The 16,655-nt window shown below is 42.9% G+C and overlaps 1 protein-coding gene across 1 annotated transcript in view; it reads right to left on the bottom strand.

Annotated features, from left to right (window-relative positions):
- PRKAR2A (protein kinase cAMP-dependent type II regulatory subunit alpha) overlaps positions 1–16,655 on the bottom strand; it is a 100,716-nt gene that overhangs the window by 24,374 nt on the left and 59,687 nt on the right. Inside the window, exons 4-5 of the mRNA XM_017868147.1 lie at positions 11,839–11,945; positions 2,387–2,540 (exon numbers count right to left, since the gene is read on the bottom strand). Of these exons, the coding sequence (XP_017723636.1) occupies positions 2,387–2,540; positions 11,839–11,945 (261 nt within the window). The remainder of the gene's footprint in view (positions 1–2,386; positions 2,541–11,838; positions 11,946–16,655) is intronic.

The raw sequence follows: 16,655 nt of genomic DNA, 5'->3' as shown, positions 1-16,655 counted from the left end.
TACAAGAAAAAAACAAACAACCCCATCAAAAAGTGGGCAAAGGATATGAACAGACATTTCTCAAAAGAAGACATTCATACAGCCAACAGACACATGAAAAAATGCTCATCATCACTGGCCATCAGAGAAACGCAAATCAAAACCACAATGAGATACCATCTCACACCAGTTAGAATGGCAATCATTAACAAACAACAGGTGCTGGAGAGGATGTGGAGAAATAGGAACACTTTTACACTGTTGGTGGGATTGTAAACTAGTTCAACCATTGTGGAAAACATTATGGTGATTCCTCAAGGATCTAGAACTAGAAATACCATATGACCCAGCCATTGCATTACTGGATTATAAATCATGCTGCCATAAAGACACATGCACACGTATGTTTACTGCGGCACTATTCACAACAGCAAAGACTTGGAATCAACCCAAATATCCATCTGTGACAGACTGGATTAAGAAAATGTGGCACATATACACCATGGAATACTATGCAGCCATAAAAGATGAGTTCGTGTCCTTTGTAGGGACATGGATGCAGCTGGAAACCATCATTCTCAGCAAACTTTCACAAGAACAGAAAACCAAACACCGCATATTCTCACCAATACATGGGAATTGAACAATGAGATCACTTGGACAAAGTGCTGGGGTTACAGGAGTGAGCCACCACGCCCGGCCAATCTTTCACATTTTTAAAGTTTTATTTTATATTCCAAGATATGGCCTATTTGGTTGAATAGGCTTGAAAAAAATGTTCATTCTGTTGTTGCTGTGTGCAGTGTTCTAGAAATTTCACATAGCTTTTGTTAATTAATGGTGTTAAGTTCTTCTATATCCTAGCTGACACCAGCTGATTTTCTGTTTGTTTGTTCTTTTTTTTCGTTTTGTTTTTGCTTTTGAGATGGAGTTTTGCTCTTGTTGAATGTACCCGTTGGCAGATCTGGATTTCGGGCTTTTCCAGCACCCCATCTGGGATATATGGGAACCCAGGAACTCACTGTCATGTCTCTCCTCAAGCCCCAATGTCCCTAGATAGTCTGCCTTCTTTCCACCTTTCAGGGTCTTCCTATGTTTGCTATATTGTGTCCAGAGTGGTGTGTGTGTGTTTTTAAGTGAGAACACTAGCATGGTATAGGGCTATTCCATCTTGGTCTGAACCAGTAGTTGGCACCAAGGCTTATTATTTTGTTTTATTTATTTATTTATTTTTGAGACGGAGTCTCGCTCTGTGGCCCAGGCTGGAGTGCAGTGGCCGGATCTCAGCTCACTACAAGCTCTGCCTCCCACGTTTAGGCCATTGTCCCGCCTCAGCCTCCCGAGTAGCTGGGACTACAGGCACCCGCCACCTCACCCGGCTAGTTTTTTGTATTTTTTTAGTAGAGACGGGGTTTCACTGTGTTAGCCAGGATGGTCTCGATCTCCTGACCTTGTGATCCGCCTGTCTCGGCCTCCCAAAGTGCTGGGATTACAGGCTTGAGCCACCGCGCCCAGCCTTGTTTTATATTTTTTGAGATGGAGTCTTGCTCAGTCGCCCAGGCTACAGCGCAGTGGCGTGATCTTGGCTCACTGCAACCTCCGCCTCCTGGGACTACAGGCACCCATCACCATGACTGGCTAATTTTCATATTTTTAGTAGAGACAGGGTTTCACCATGTTGCTCAGGCTGGTCTCAGAAATTCCTGACCTCAAGTGATCTTCCCGCCTTGGCTTCCCCAAGTGCTGGGATTACAGGTGTGAGTCACCACGCCTGGCCTCCCATTATTTATTATTCCCCTATACAAATCTATTCTCAAGTTTTTCAATCATTGAGTCCCAAGTGCGTGACCTATCCTTAAGTCACGTAAGTCACTGTATCTCTTTCAGGAGCACTCTTAATTTAACATCAGGATGTCACAATACAGTGTTATTATTTTTTTTTTTTTTGAGATGGAGTCTTGCTCCGTTGCCCAGGCTGGAGTGCAGCGGTGTGATCTCGGCTCACTGCAAGCTCTGCCTCCCAGGTTCATGCCATTCTCCTGACTCAGCCTCCCGACTAGCTGGGACTACAGGCACCTGCCACCACATCCAGCTAATTTTTTTGTATTTTTAGTAGAGATGGGGGTTTCACCATGTTAGCCAGGATTATCTCCTGACCTCATGATCTGCCTACCTCAGCCTCCCAAAGTGCTGGGATTACAGGCGTGAGACACTGCCCAGCCCTAAAGTGCTCTTTCATGTCTTTAAAATGTGATTTCATTTGAGAAAAAAAGTTGATAATTTTATAACATCCATGTCTTTCAGATAATTGGCTGTAAGATACAGTGTAAATCAACAGCCCGAGGACAGAGACACAGAAAGGGAATTAATACTGTGCCTTACAAGGGGAACAATTTCTCTCACTCACCAGTCCCCAGAGGGAGCCTTCTGAGGTAGCAACAATGGTAGCAGCTCTCGGGGTGTTGTACATCAGAGCTAGTTCTCCAAAACTGCCACGGTTGTCATATTGACCAACAGAGCGGGTTTGATTATCTTTTGTTACTAAAATGTCATAAGTTCCCCTAGAAGAATGACAACAAATAATTTCATTAGTTACTTCTGATAATAAATGCTAAGAACTGGCAGGTACATATAAAAGAAAATGTTGTTTTAAGATATTTCCAAAGGAACTTTGCTAGTATATAAAAAACAACATATTTTTGTATTTTGACTTTGTACTGTGCACTTTGCTAAACTCACTTATTAATTCTAGTAGCCTTTCTGTGGCATTCTTGGAATTTTCTTTTCTTTTTTTTTTTTTTTTTTTTTGAGATGGAGTCTCGCTCTGTCGCCCAGGCTGGAGTGCAGCAAAGGAATCTTGGCTCACTGCAAGCTCCAACTCCCGGGTTCACGCCATTCTCATTCTCCTGCCTCAGCCTCCCGAGTAGCTGGGACTACAGGCACCCGTCCCCACGCCTGGCTAATTTTTTTTGTATTTTTAGTAGAGACAGGGTTTCACCGTGTTAGCCAGGATGGTCTCGATCTCCTGACCTCGTGATCCATCTGCCTCGGCCTCCCAAAGTGCTGGGATTACAGGTGTGAGCCTGCACCCGGCCGGAATTTTCTACATAGAGGATCATGTCACCTGAAACAAAGACAATTTTAATACTTCCTTTCCAATCTATATGCCCCTTCCTTTTTTTTCCTCCCCATCTTTACTTAAAAAAAAATTATATATATATACTTTTTGAGACAGGTTGTTCTCTGTTGCCCAGGCTGGAGTGCGGAGGCACAATCATGGCTCACTGCAGCCCCAAGCAATCCTCTCACCTCAGCCTCCTGAGTAGCTGTGACCACAGATGTGTGCCACCACACCTAATTTTTTTTATTTTTGTAGAGATGGGGTCTCACTATGTTGCCCAAGCTGGTCTGGAACTCCTGGGCTCAAGCAATCCTCCTGTCTCAGCCTCCCAAAGTACTGGCATTAAAGGTATGAACCACCATGCCCAGCCTAATCTTTTTTCTTTTAATAATATATAATATTTTACATAATTTATGGGGTACATGTGAGTGTTTTTTCTATGCATAGAATGGGTGATGATTAAGTCAGGGTAACTGGAGTATCTATCACCTTGGGATATATGTCATTTCTGTGTGTTGGTATCATTTCACGTCCTCTCTTCTATTAATAGTTACTTTGAAATATGCAAAATATTGTCACCCAAGTATAATCACCTTATCACGCTATAAAACATTAGAACTTGCCGGGTGCAATGGCTCACACCTGTAATCTCTGCACTTTAGGAAGCTAAACTGGGAGGGCTGCTTGAGCCCAGGAGTTTGAGACAATCCTGGGCAACGTATGGAGACTTGTCTCCACAAAAAGGAAAAAACAAAAAAAAGACACATTAAAATGTATCTCTTCTATCTAACTGTGTGTTTGTACCCATTCGCCAACTTCTCTTCATCCACCCACCACCCTTCTCAGTTTCTGGTATATATCACTGTATTCTCTATATCTATGATATCAGTGTTCTTTAGCACTCTCATGTGAGCGAGAACATGTGGTATTTGTTTTCCTGTGCCTGTCTTATTTAACTTAATATAGCAACCTCCATGTTGCTACAAATGACATGATTTCCTTCTTTTTTATGGTCAAATAGTATTTCATTGTGTATCTATGTCACATTTTTTCTTCCTTCCTTTTTTCCTTGCCTCCCTCCCTCCCTCTCTTCCTTTTCTTTGCCTTATTGAATTGACTACAACCTCCAATACAATATTAAGTGGAAATGGTGAAAGCAAACATCCTTGCCTTATTCTGAGTTGTAAGAAAAAAACAATTTTTCGGCTGGGCCTGGTGATTCACGCCTGTAATCCCAGCACTTTGGGAGGCCGAGACGGGCAGATCACGAGGTCAGATCAAGACCATCCTGGCTAACACGGCGAAACCCCGTCTCTACTGAAAATACAAAAAATTAGCCGGGTGTGGTGGCGGGTGCCTGTTAGTTTCAGCTACTTGGGAGGCTGAGGCAGGAGAATGGCGTGAACCTGGGAGGCGGAGCTTGCAGTGAGCTAAGATCGCGCCACTGCACTCCAGCTTGGGCGACAGAGTGAGACTCTGTCTCAAAAAAAAAAAAAAGAAAAAAGAAAAAAAAAGTAAAACACAATTTTTCACCATTAAATATGATGTTAGCTGTAGGTTTTAATAAATGCCTTTAGTCTGGTTAGGGGAAGTCATTTTGTTGCTAGTTTACTGAGCATTTTCATCACAAAAAGATGTTGAGTTTTGTCAAATGTTTTGCTGTAGATATTGAAATGAGTGCATGGGTTTTCTTTCACAGTCTCTTGAAAATCAGGACACAACTGATTAAAATAAAGAAAGCAGGCCGGGCGCAGTGGCTCAAGCCTGTAATCCCAGCACTTTGGGAGGCCGAGATGGGTGGATCACGAGGTCAGGAGATCGAGACCATCCTGGCTAACACGGTGAAACCCCGTCTCTACTAAAAAATACAAAAAATTAGCCGGGCGACGTGGCGGGCGCCTGTAATCCCAGCTACTCAGGAGGCTGAGGCAGGAGAATGGCGTGAACCTGGGAGGCGGAGCTTGCGGTGAGCTGAGATCCGGCCACTGCACTCCAGCCTGGGTGATAGCGAGACTCCGTCTCAAAAAAAAAAAAAAAAAAAAAAAAATTAGCCAGGCGTCATGGCGCATACCTGTAATCCCAGCTACCTGGGAGGCTGACGTAGGAAAATCACTTGAACCCAGGAGGCGGAGGTTGCAGTGAGCCGAGATTGCGTCATTGCACTCCAGCCTGGGCGACAGAGAGAGGCTCTGCCTCAAAAAAAAACCGCAAACGATACAAGTATTTATCTATTGATTGGCAATAATTGCTAAAAAAACAAAAAATTCAGAACTGACAAGCATTTGCAGAAACAGGCACTTTCAACATACCACTGAGGGAAACATAAACTTTTCAGTTTCTGCAAGACAATTAGAACATATCGCAAACGCCTTAAAAAGACCCTTTGATACAGCAATTCCATTTCTAGTCATTCCAAAAGAGATAATCAAAGATACTGCAAAAGGTTTAATTGCAGGGATTTCACCAGGTAATAATTATAATAGTGAAAACTATGAGTAATTTCATCTGCTAATAATAGGAGATGGGTCAAATACATGTTTCTATCTATATCACGGAGTCATTAAAAATAATGACAGAGGCCGGGTGTGGTGGCTCATGCCTGTATATAAAATAATAATGACAGAGTATGGCTGGGCACAGTGGCTCACCTGTAGTCCCAGCACCTTGGGAGGCTGAGGCAGACATATCACCTGAGGTCAGGAGTTCGAGACCAGCCTGGCCAACATGGTAAAACTCCGTCTCTACTAAAAATACAAAAATTAGCTGGGCATGGTGGCATGTGCCTGTAATCCCAGCTACTCAGGAGGCTGAGGTAGGAGAATCACTTGAACCTGGGAGGCAGAGGTTATAGTGAGCCGAGATCACACCATTGCACTCCAGCCTGGGCGGCAGAGTGAGACTCTATCTCAAAATAATAATAATAGTAACAGAATAATACTATAATCCCTGACATGCTTAAAACAGATTTAAAAAAATTAAATCACACAACAATGTATGATTTAATATAAAAAAAAGTATGTAAAGATAACTCCATTACTCAACTCCATTTTTGATGTTTGATTGTTGACAGCTTTCAAACCCTTCCTCTTCTGCCCCATATCTGGGCAAGCTGATAAGAAAGCCTGGGTGCTCCCTCCTTTGGTGCTGATGGGGAGTTCAATCAACACAAATGCCAGCCCCTGTGTAAGAGTACCCTCACCTAATCCCACCTTCTAACCACCATAAATCCCAAGACAGTCACCTCGCCTGCTATCTAAAGTCATTTTTGGATCCGTCTGGGAGCCTGCCCTGCTCTAAAATGGCTCAACATGTGAGTAATAAACCTTTTCATACCCTTTTGGTGTATCATCAGTCTTGACATCTTAACCAAATTTTGGGTGAGGTATCTGATCTCAACAGTAAAGCACGGAAAAAATAATGGACTCATATACTGGTAATCAGATTATGCCTAAATTAATTTCTATCCAGTTTGTATTTTATTTATTTACTTTTTTCTTTTTGAGTCAGAGTCTTGCCCTGTTGCCCAGGCTGGAGTGCAGTGGTGCAATCTCAGCTGACTACAAGCTCCGCCTCCCGGGTTCACGCCATTCTACTGCCTCAGCCTCCCAAGTAGCTGGGATTACAGGCACCTGCCACCACGCCCAGCTAATTTTTTGCATTTTTAGTAGAGATGGGGTTTCACCGTGTTAGCCAGGATGGTCTCAATCTCCTGATCTTGTAATCCACCCGCCTCGGACTTTCCGCAGTGCTGGGATTACAAGTGTGAGCCACCGCACCTGGCCTATTTTTATTTTTTTATATTCTAAATTTCCTACAAAAAACTTCCATCTGTCTGATAAAATCACTAAATATCATGTATTAAAAGAAAAGCAGAGAATGTGCCACCAACCCTGCTTTCAGGGGAGCTTACCACTCAGTAGGGAAGCTGACCTGTCCTAGGCCTTTATAGACAAGGCAAAATAAGGTTATAAATAGGAAACATGGAATTCAGTGTTTTTAGTGTCTCCTCCAGACACTAGCATTTAACTTTGGGAGTGACACGAACTCATTTCAGGCAGCAGCACTGCAGAGAGCCTCTCTTGACCTTTCCCATTCAGGTCCTCCTCTAAATAATGGGGCATATGTTTTTATCATTGTTGTTACCACCACATTATGTAATAATTATCTATTGAAAGGTCTGTCTCTCCAACTTGACCATGAACTTTTTGAGGCCAGGAACCGTACCTTTTCACTTGAACGATAGTCTTTCTTTTGTTTCGTAGAGACAGGGGTCTCACTATGTTGCCCAGGTTAGTCTCGGACTCCTGGTCTCAAGTAATCCATATCGGCCCCCAAAAGTGCTAGGATTACAGGTGTGAGCCACTGTGCTCAGCCCTTTCCTATTTGTTCATCACCACATTCTTTTTTCTTTTCTTTTTATTCTGAGACAGGGTCTCATTTTGTCCCCCAGGCTAGAGTGCAGTGTTATGATCACTGCCCACTGGAGACTCAACCTCTTGGGATCAAGTGATCCTCCCACCTCAGCCTTCCAATTAGCTGTGGACTACAGGCATGCACCACCATGCCTGGATAATTTCTTAAAAAATGTTTTTTTGTGCGGTTTTTTTTTTTTTTTTTTTTTTTTGAGATAGAGTCCCACTCTATCACCCAGCCTGGAGTACAGTGGCTTGATCTCCACTCACTGCAACCACTGCCTCCCGGGTTCAAGTTATTCTCCTGCCTCAGCCTCCCGAGTAGCTGGGACTACAGGTGCATGTCACCATGCTCAGCTAATTTTTTTATTTTTAGTAGAGATGGGGTTTCACCATGTCAGCCAGGATATTCTCGACATCTGGACCTTGTGATCTGCCCACCTCAGCCTCCCAAAGTGCTCGGATTACAGGCGCCCGGCCTGCATTTTTTTTTTTTTTTTTTTTTTTTGAGATGGACTTTCACTATTGTTGTCCAGGCTGGAATGCAATGGTATGATCTCGGCTCACTGCAACCTCTGTCTCCCAGGTTGAAGCAATTCTCCTGCCTCAACCTCCCAAGTAGCTGGGATTACAGGTGCCCGCCACCACATCCAGCTAATTTTTTGTATTTTTAGTAGAGACGAGGTTTCACCACGTTGGCCAAGCTGGTCTCAAACTCCTGACCTCAAGTGCTCTGCCCACCTGGGCCTTCTAAAGTGCTGGAATTACAGGCATGAGCCACCGTGCCCAGCCTAAAAAAATGTTTTATAGAGATGTTTTACTATCTTGCTCAGGCAATCCTGGGCTCAGGCAATCCTCCCACCTTGGCCTCCCAAAGTGCTGGGATTGCAGGTGTGAATCACTGTGCCAGGCCCTTATTCACCACTTTCACTGTACAAAGAATAATCCCTTTTGTTTACATATGAAATAAATCATTCCCTCTGTACAAAGGCATTTCAGTCTTTAAGTTGTGGACATGTACAAGTGGATGCTTATTTCCCAGACCATAAGTGCCCAAAGGGACCTCTGTCTTGGTGGTGGAGGACATGGCAAAGCAAAGGGGAAAGGTGGCTGCTTGAGGTGGTAATATAATTTTATTATATTATAGACCTGGCATGGGTGGCTCACACCTGTAATCCCAGCACTTTGGCAGGCTGAGGTGGGTGGATCTCTTGAGGTCAGGAGTTCAAGACCAGCCTGGCCAACCCCATCTCTACTAAGTAAATACAAAAATTAGCTGGGAGTGCAAATGGCACAATCTCAGCTCAATGCAACCTCTGCCTTGTGGGTTCAAGTGGGTGGCAGGTGCCTATAATCCCAGCTACTCAGGAGGCTATGGCAGGAGAATCATTTGAATCCGGGAGGTAGAGGTTGTAGTTAGCCAGGACTGCACCACTACACTCCAGCCTGGGCAACAGAGCAAGACTCTATCTCAAAATAAATAAATTAATTAAATAAAATAAATACAGTGTTATATTATATTTATAATTTTATTTTAAAACTATTTTGGGCTGGGTGCGGTGGCTCATGCCCGTAATCTCAGCACTTTGGGAGGCTGAGGTGGGCGGATCACAAGTTCAGGAGATCAAGATCATCGTGGCCAACATGGTGAAACCCTATCTCTACTAAAAATACAAAAATTAGCTGGGCGTGGTGGCGCACACCTGTAGTACCAGCTACTCAGGATGCTGAGGCAGGAGAATCACTTGAGCCTGGGAGGCAGGGGTTGCAGTCAGCCGAGACCGTGCAACTGCACTCCAGCCTTGCGACAGAGTGAGACTCCGTCCCCCTAAAAAACAAAACAAAACAAAAAAACCTATTCTGTCATTACTTGTAGAATTTTTGTGTAAGAAGTACTAGTACAAAAGATGAAGACAAAAGTCTTTTCTCTGAGAAGATACTATTTATGTCATCTTTACTCTAAATCAGCATTTAAAGAAAACATTTCCTTTAAGTGTAATAATTTGTCACAGGTAGCAAGAACCCAAAGGTTACTCAAGGAGGGACAGCATTTTCTGTTCAAGAATCTAAATAAGAAAAGGCTCAAGAAGAAAGGCAACCAATGAATCTAGCACAGCTATTTGATGGAGATTAAAAGAATTTTAAAAATGAGAATTAGAAAAATATGAATAAGGTGCATATATTATATGTAGTATCGTATAAATGTTAATTTGTGTGTTTTATAATTGTTCTGTACTGAAGTAAGAGAACATCCTTTTTAGGAAATGCACACTGAGGTATTCAGAGATAAAGGGGCATTATATCTGCAATTTACTCTCCAACAACTTTTTTTTTGGTGGTGGTGGGGACAAAGTCTCACTCTGTCACCCAGGCTGGAGTGCAATGGCACAATCTCAGCTCAATGCAACCTCTGCCTTGTGGGTTCAAGTGATTCTCCTGCCTCAGCCTCCCAAGTAGCTGGGACTACAGGCGTGCTAATTTTTTTTTTGTTGTTGTTGTTTTGTATTTTTAGTAGAGACGGGGTTTCACCATGTTGGCCAGGCTGGTTTCAAACTCCTGACCTCACGTGATCCACCCACCTCAGCCTCCCAAAATGCTGGGATTACAGGTGTAAGCCACCACACCCTTCCTTGTCAACAATTTAATGAAGCAAAGGGAGAACACTAACCTGGGGAACCTGTATTTATAATTTTTTTTTCTTTTTTTTTTGAGACCGAGTCTCACTCTCACCCAGGCTGGAGTGCAGTGGCACTATCTCGGCTCACTGGAACCTCCACCTACCAAGTTCAAGCGATTCTCCTGCCTAAGCCTCCCAAGTAGCTGTGATTACAGGCACATACCACCATGTCCAACTAATTTTGTTTTGTTTTGAGACAAAGTCTCACACTGTTGCCCAGGCTGGTGTGCAGTGGGGCGATCTCAGCTTGCTGCAGCCTCTGCCTCCCGGGTTCACACGATTCTCCTGCCTCAGCTTCCCAAGTAGCTGGGACTACAGGCATGCGCCACCATGCCCAGCTAATTTTGTATTTTAGTAGAGACGGGGTTTCACTATGTTGGTCAGGCTGGTCTTGAACTCCTGACCTCATGATCCACCCGCCTCGGCCTCCCAAAGTGCTGGGATTACAGGCATGAGCCACTGTGCCTGACCAATTTTTGTACTTTTTTTTTTAGTAGAGATGGACTTTCACCACATTGGCCAGGCTGGTCTCGAACTCCAGACCTCAAGTGATCCACCTGCCTCGGCCTCTCAAAGTGCTGGGATTACAGGCATGAGTCACCGCACCAGGCCTGTGACACATTTTTTGTACTACTTGATTAACTTTTCTGTAACTCTGAAATTACTTCGAGATAAAAAAATTATTTTTGTTTCCTTTTTATTATCTAGCTCCAAAACCATTTTATTTTAAATTAATGGAAGATATCAGGTGAAGCAATATCTTATTGATGTTAAACTCTAATGAGAGTGTTTCTTTCAGGACTAAGGAGATCAGGACAACCACCTCACTGCCACCAGCCAAAGAGGATACTAAGCTCAAGAGGTTAGGACACAGTAGGGTGAGCAGGCCAAGCCCAAATATTTCATTTTTTCCTAATACTTAGATCTGAGCCAGAGGGGTTAAGGTCAGGGCAGCATATTCATGAGTAAAATCAGGCTCGAATATGAAGACTCAAACAACTATAGCACCATGGCTAATTCTTCAGGGAATCAATTCACTTGACACTGGCAAATAACATGTTTATAAAGCACACCCTGCACTCCTTAACTAACTGTAAAGAAGACTTCCCTTTTCTTTTTTTTTTTTTTTGAGACGCGGAGTCTTGCTCTGTTGCCCAGGCTGGAGTGCAGTGGTGGGGTCTCAGCTCACTGCAACAACCTTCGCCTCCTGGGTTCAAGCGATTCTCCAGCCTCAGCCTCCCAAGCAGCTGGGATTAGAGGCATGCACCGCCACATCCGGCTAATTTTTGTATTTTTAGTAGATACAGGGTTTCACCATATTGGCCAGGCTGGTCTCGAACCCCTCACCTCAAGTAATCCACTGAGGGAGGCCTTGGCCTCCCAAAGTGCTGGGATTACAGGCGTGAGCCACCGCACCTGGCCTAAAGATTTTCTACTCTAGATGATTGCTCTTCAAATATGAGTTGTGCTGAGGACTCAGGACAGCACTGGTAGAGAGGGACAAGCTGTGGACTCTCACAAGGCTTTGGGAAGCTTTTTCACTTGGCCCTAAGCCTCTCTGGGCTGAATACAGAATAGGATAAAGCATCTGCACTGATTCATGAATCCGATTAAGTGTGGCCACACAATTTCAAAGCTCCATCTCCTACCGTTCTATGACATAAAAGTTGTCTCCATCATCTCCTTGGTCAATGACATGCTCATCAGCTTTGACTATCCTTTCAAACATGGCATCAAGAACTTGAGAAAGCTGTTCCTGCAGGGTATGCACAAGAAGGAAAAATAGCCTTACATATGCTGCAAAAAAGCAGTGACCATAATTGTCTCAATTTGTGACTATATAACAGAAGTCCCCACATTCAAACAGAAACCTAAAGGTTGTCTGAAACAAATGCTTTCCTGGGACCATTCAGCTTTGCACCTCCATGTACCTCAGCAGACAGCAAATTGGCAAGTCTTCTGAGGCAGTATTGTTTTGAAAAAGCTTCCCACAATTTACGCAAAAATATTATCTAAATCAGTCAATGTTCTCCCAGCCACACCCACATGACTATCACCTGCCTGATGGCTCCACTATGTCACGTGTAAAGCCATATGCTGCCACCTTCCTACAGATGTTGACCTTAACAGGATCATCAGATCTAAAGGACTGCTGTGGCTTAGAGGTTATCTTTTGGAACAGCACAACTGCTTTTGACTAGCAAAACACGTCACTTAACTTCGCTGAGCTTCAGTATCTTTTTTTTTCTTTTTTTCTGGAAACAGAGTCTCACTCTGTTGCCCAGGCTGGAGTTCAGTGGTGTGATCTCAGCTCACCGCAACCTCTATCTCCTGAGTTCAAGCAATTCTCCTGCCTCAGCTGCCTGAGTAGCTGGGACTACAGGCCTGTACCATCACGCCTGGCTAATTTTTATATTTTTAGTAGACATGGGGTTTTGCCATGTTGGCCAGGCAGGTCTCGAACTCCTGACCTCATGTGATCCGCCCACCTTGGCTTCCCAAAGTGCTAGAATTACAGGCGTGAGTCACCACGCCCAGTGAACTTCAGTTTCTTCATATATAAAAAGGGTATAACAAAGATTCCAGGTCATCAATTTTTATGACCAAAGGAGAAAAACCTAGGAAAGTTTTACGAAACAACAGATACTCAATAAATGAGATCTATTATAAGACAGCTAATATTGCTTCATTTGCATACAGCACATACAATTACTTACTACTATTGCCTGCCATAACCAGACATCAACTATGTCAATAAGTATAATGAAAAGAAAATAATACTATTAAATTCTATGAAACAATGGTCTCAGTCTGGGGCCAGCATCCCTGTCAGACAGGGAGATCAGTGATTATTAGGGAGTCACTAAAGAATACCAGGTTCAATTAAAAAAAGAGACTTTCTCTTTGGAGGAATGTAGACTGAAGACCTGGAAAAAGAATAATTTTATGACTGCATAATTCCATGTGAGTTTATGTTCTATCAGAGTGACTGGCCGGGCGCGGTGGCTCAAGCCTGTAATCCCAGCACTTTGGGAGGCCGAGGCGGGCGGATCACAAGGTCAGGAGATCGAGACCATCCTGGCTAACACGGTGAAACCCCGTCTCTACTAAAAAATACAAAAAACTAGCCAGGCGAGGTGGCGGGCGCCTGTAGTCCCAGCTACTCGGGAGGCTGAGGCAGGAGAATGGCGTGAACCCGGGAGGCGGAGCTTGCAGTGAGCTGAGATCTGGCCAGTGCACTCCAGCTTGGGTGACGGAGCAGACCGCGTCTCAAAAAAAAAAAAAAAAGAGTGACTGTACTACTACGATAATTGAGTATCACCAAAAAGTGTATTTAGTTCCATGTGTGTTGAATACTGTATAAGCTGACAAATACTAAAAAGGATGGCTTGCAATTGACGTGTTACCCACATTCACTGGAATGTGAGCCCAGCATTGCCAGAAATCTCCTATTTAAATACTGGCAATAAATTTAAATTTACATGTACAATACAGAACAAACACAGACATCTGTACCTAGCCTGTGGATTGCCTGCTGGAAGCCTCTTGTTCTGTGTCACTTTTCTTCTTCTAGTCTGGACTCTTCAAACACATGTGTCATGAGATATAGAATAAAAGGGGTGGAAGGGGAGCATTTCTAGGTTAGAGGAGACTAAAATAACAACATGACAACCAAATGAAACACAGTAAGTCCTCACTTAAAGTGGTTGATAGGTTCTTGAAAACTGTGACTATAAGCAAAACAATGTATAGAAGGTCCTCAAACAACACCGTTATAACACTGATGAGGGAAAAAAAAGGTTCCAGTATAGGTTGTTTTGCTTAAAGTTACAGTTTCCAAGACTACCAACAATGTTGAAGTACTTACTGCATGTGATTCAGAGATGGTCGTCTATGAACCAGGAAGTGGGTTACTAGTCAGACACCAAATCTGCTGGCACCTTGAGCTTGGATTTCCCAGACTCCAGAACTGTGAGAAATTTCCACTGTTTATAAACTACCCAGGTTATGGTATTTTGTTATAGCAGCTCAAATGTACTAGGACACCCATCAGGAGATAGCCCTTGTTCTTTATTTCTACCACCAAGAGAGGGAGGACAGGCCCAGGTCACAGATCCTATGCTAGGCCCTGCAGAAACACACCATTCTCAAGAAGCACTTATCACTTACTGTGGTAAGCCAGTGAGTTAACTATTATCAATGAAGGGAACTACATACCAGCATCTTCAGAAAAATCAATCTGTAGGATAAATTCAGACCTCCAAACTAAACCAGGGTCATGCAAATCTGAGCATTTCCTTGCAATATGACAAAATTGCATGCTCTTCAAATTATCAGTTTTGTCTTGGAGAAAGTGCCAAAGCAGCTCAGAAAAATACAACAGTCCCCCCCTTACCCATGGGGAATATGTTTCAAGGGGTATGTGGATGTCTGAAACCACAGATAGTATTGAACCCCACTGCTGTCAATTGGAAAACATTTCTGTTCGTATCTTCCACCCACAAATGTAATGCCTTTTCCATCTTAACCAAATACTTAACACGCACTGTGGCTGTAACTTGTGCAGTTTGAGGTGCGACAGCAAAACTAGCAGAAATTTCTTTTCCTTCTTCACAGTTTCACAGACAGAACATCTTAGCAATCTCAGCATATGATTTTTTTCCTTCCTAAAATTGACAACTTTTATCTTTTCACTTAAAGGACGCAACTGACGCCTTCTTTTTGGCGTATTCAAATTGCTAGTATCCCTCCTCTTGCACTTTGGAGCCATTAGTAAGTAAAAAAAAGGTTATCTGAGTCCAAGCACTGGGCTGCCAGGACAGTCAATCTGATAACTAAGACAAGTACTAAGTGACTAATAGGCAAGTAGTGTGTACAGCGCGCAGGCTCTGGACAAAGGGAGGATTCACGTCTCGAGGAGGACAGAGCGGAACAGCATGAGATTTCATCACGCTACTCAGGGTACAAAATTTAAAACTTAAGAATTGTTTAATTCTGGAATTTTCCATTTAATATTTTCAGATTGACCAGGGCTAACTGAAACTGCCAAAAGTGAAACCGTGGATAAAGGGAGACTACTCTTTACTTAAATAAACTTTAACTGAAAATGAGGCTCTGAGAGTTCAAGTTTATACAATCAAGAAGTGGCAAAGTTGGCCTAAGAAGCCTAATGTATATGATTCCAAAACAATAAGGTTTGTATCCAGAATCAGATACATTCAGCTTCTTAGGCCAACTTTGCCACTTCTTGATTGTATAAACATTATCAGAAATACATTCTGGTAATAAATGTTTTAACAATTAGATTTTAGTTAACATAACTCAAGTCACTACAATTTCAACAAAGCTGATAGTACCAGGAGTGGTTCCAAGTGCTTTTCATGATTATATAACACTTTTCTAGCCTTCCATAGCCACAAGCAAGAAGCAAGAAGCACAATCTGAGTGCCAACCCTGCCCACAATGTTCAGTAGACAAAAATTTCCCTTGATACTCAAAATTGCCTGGTGCAGTCTCACCTACCACCAATACCACTGTGAGGATTAATTTAGCAGCTTCATGATCTATGCATTCTTCACTATCAACATCAAAGGCTAAATAGCAAAATCACAATGTTAACCTTTCTCCAGAGTAATTTATATACCATTAAGAGATGCAATCTATCAAAGGAATGTATGCCATTGAAGGTAGAATTTTAATCATTGACAAACATCCTTAGGAAAGATTTTGTGGTTTTCTTTTTTTTAGATCAGGGAAGGGAGATAGAGATAGGATGTCAGGGGGTATGGTAGAGAGTAGTTTGGGGAAAAGCAAACCCTCTCTTGCCATAGGTCCCTCACTTTATTTGTAATGACTCTACCTCTGGATTGGGAAAAAATCATTAACGAGTGCAAATTGTTGCAAGTGACAAAATAGCAAGTTATTAGTCTTTAGCTACACATATGTATGTGTGTGTTATCAATACACTGCTGTAAACACTACATGGTGTGTTATGAATTTAGCACTAAAAACATTATGCATAAATTGGAACAACTATCTGTATCACTAGGTAAGAGCTATCTGTCAAAACAAGGGGCCTATAGTGCCAGGAAATGGAGTGGGAGGATTTTATGGAATACCGGAAGAGGCACTCATGATTAGCAGTCCACTTCCCATAACACAACCAAATTCAGTTGACTGGTTAAAACCAAGATTCAGCAGCTTCCAGGGCCCCTTCTACTTAGAATACCAAGAAAAATACTTCTGCTGTCCACTCACCTATAAAGAACGGAAGGACCTTTTAAACTCACAGGAAATGCATTTCTTTCCAACCTGAAGAATTAAGAGTTGGCTAGTCATTCTCCCTACTTTTTGTTCTCTTTCCTGTATCTTGGTCAAAAGTGTGGGAAAATCGAGGCATGCTAAAGATATTTTGAGCTCTCCTAATCCTCGGTTAAAATTGTCTGCTCTGCTGAGGCAGGAGAAT

The sequence above is a fragment of the Rhinopithecus bieti genome, unplaced genomic scaffold (genome assembly GCF_001698545.2).
Source record: "Rhinopithecus bieti isolate Rb0 unplaced genomic scaffold, ASM169854v2 scaffold_3875, whole genome shotgun sequence".
Classification (NCBI taxonomy): Eukaryota; Metazoa; Chordata; class Mammalia; order Primates; family Cercopithecidae; genus Rhinopithecus; species Rhinopithecus bieti.
The sequence above is the reverse complement of the archived record's forward strand: the minus strand, read 5'-3'. Positions and strand labels throughout refer to the sequence as shown.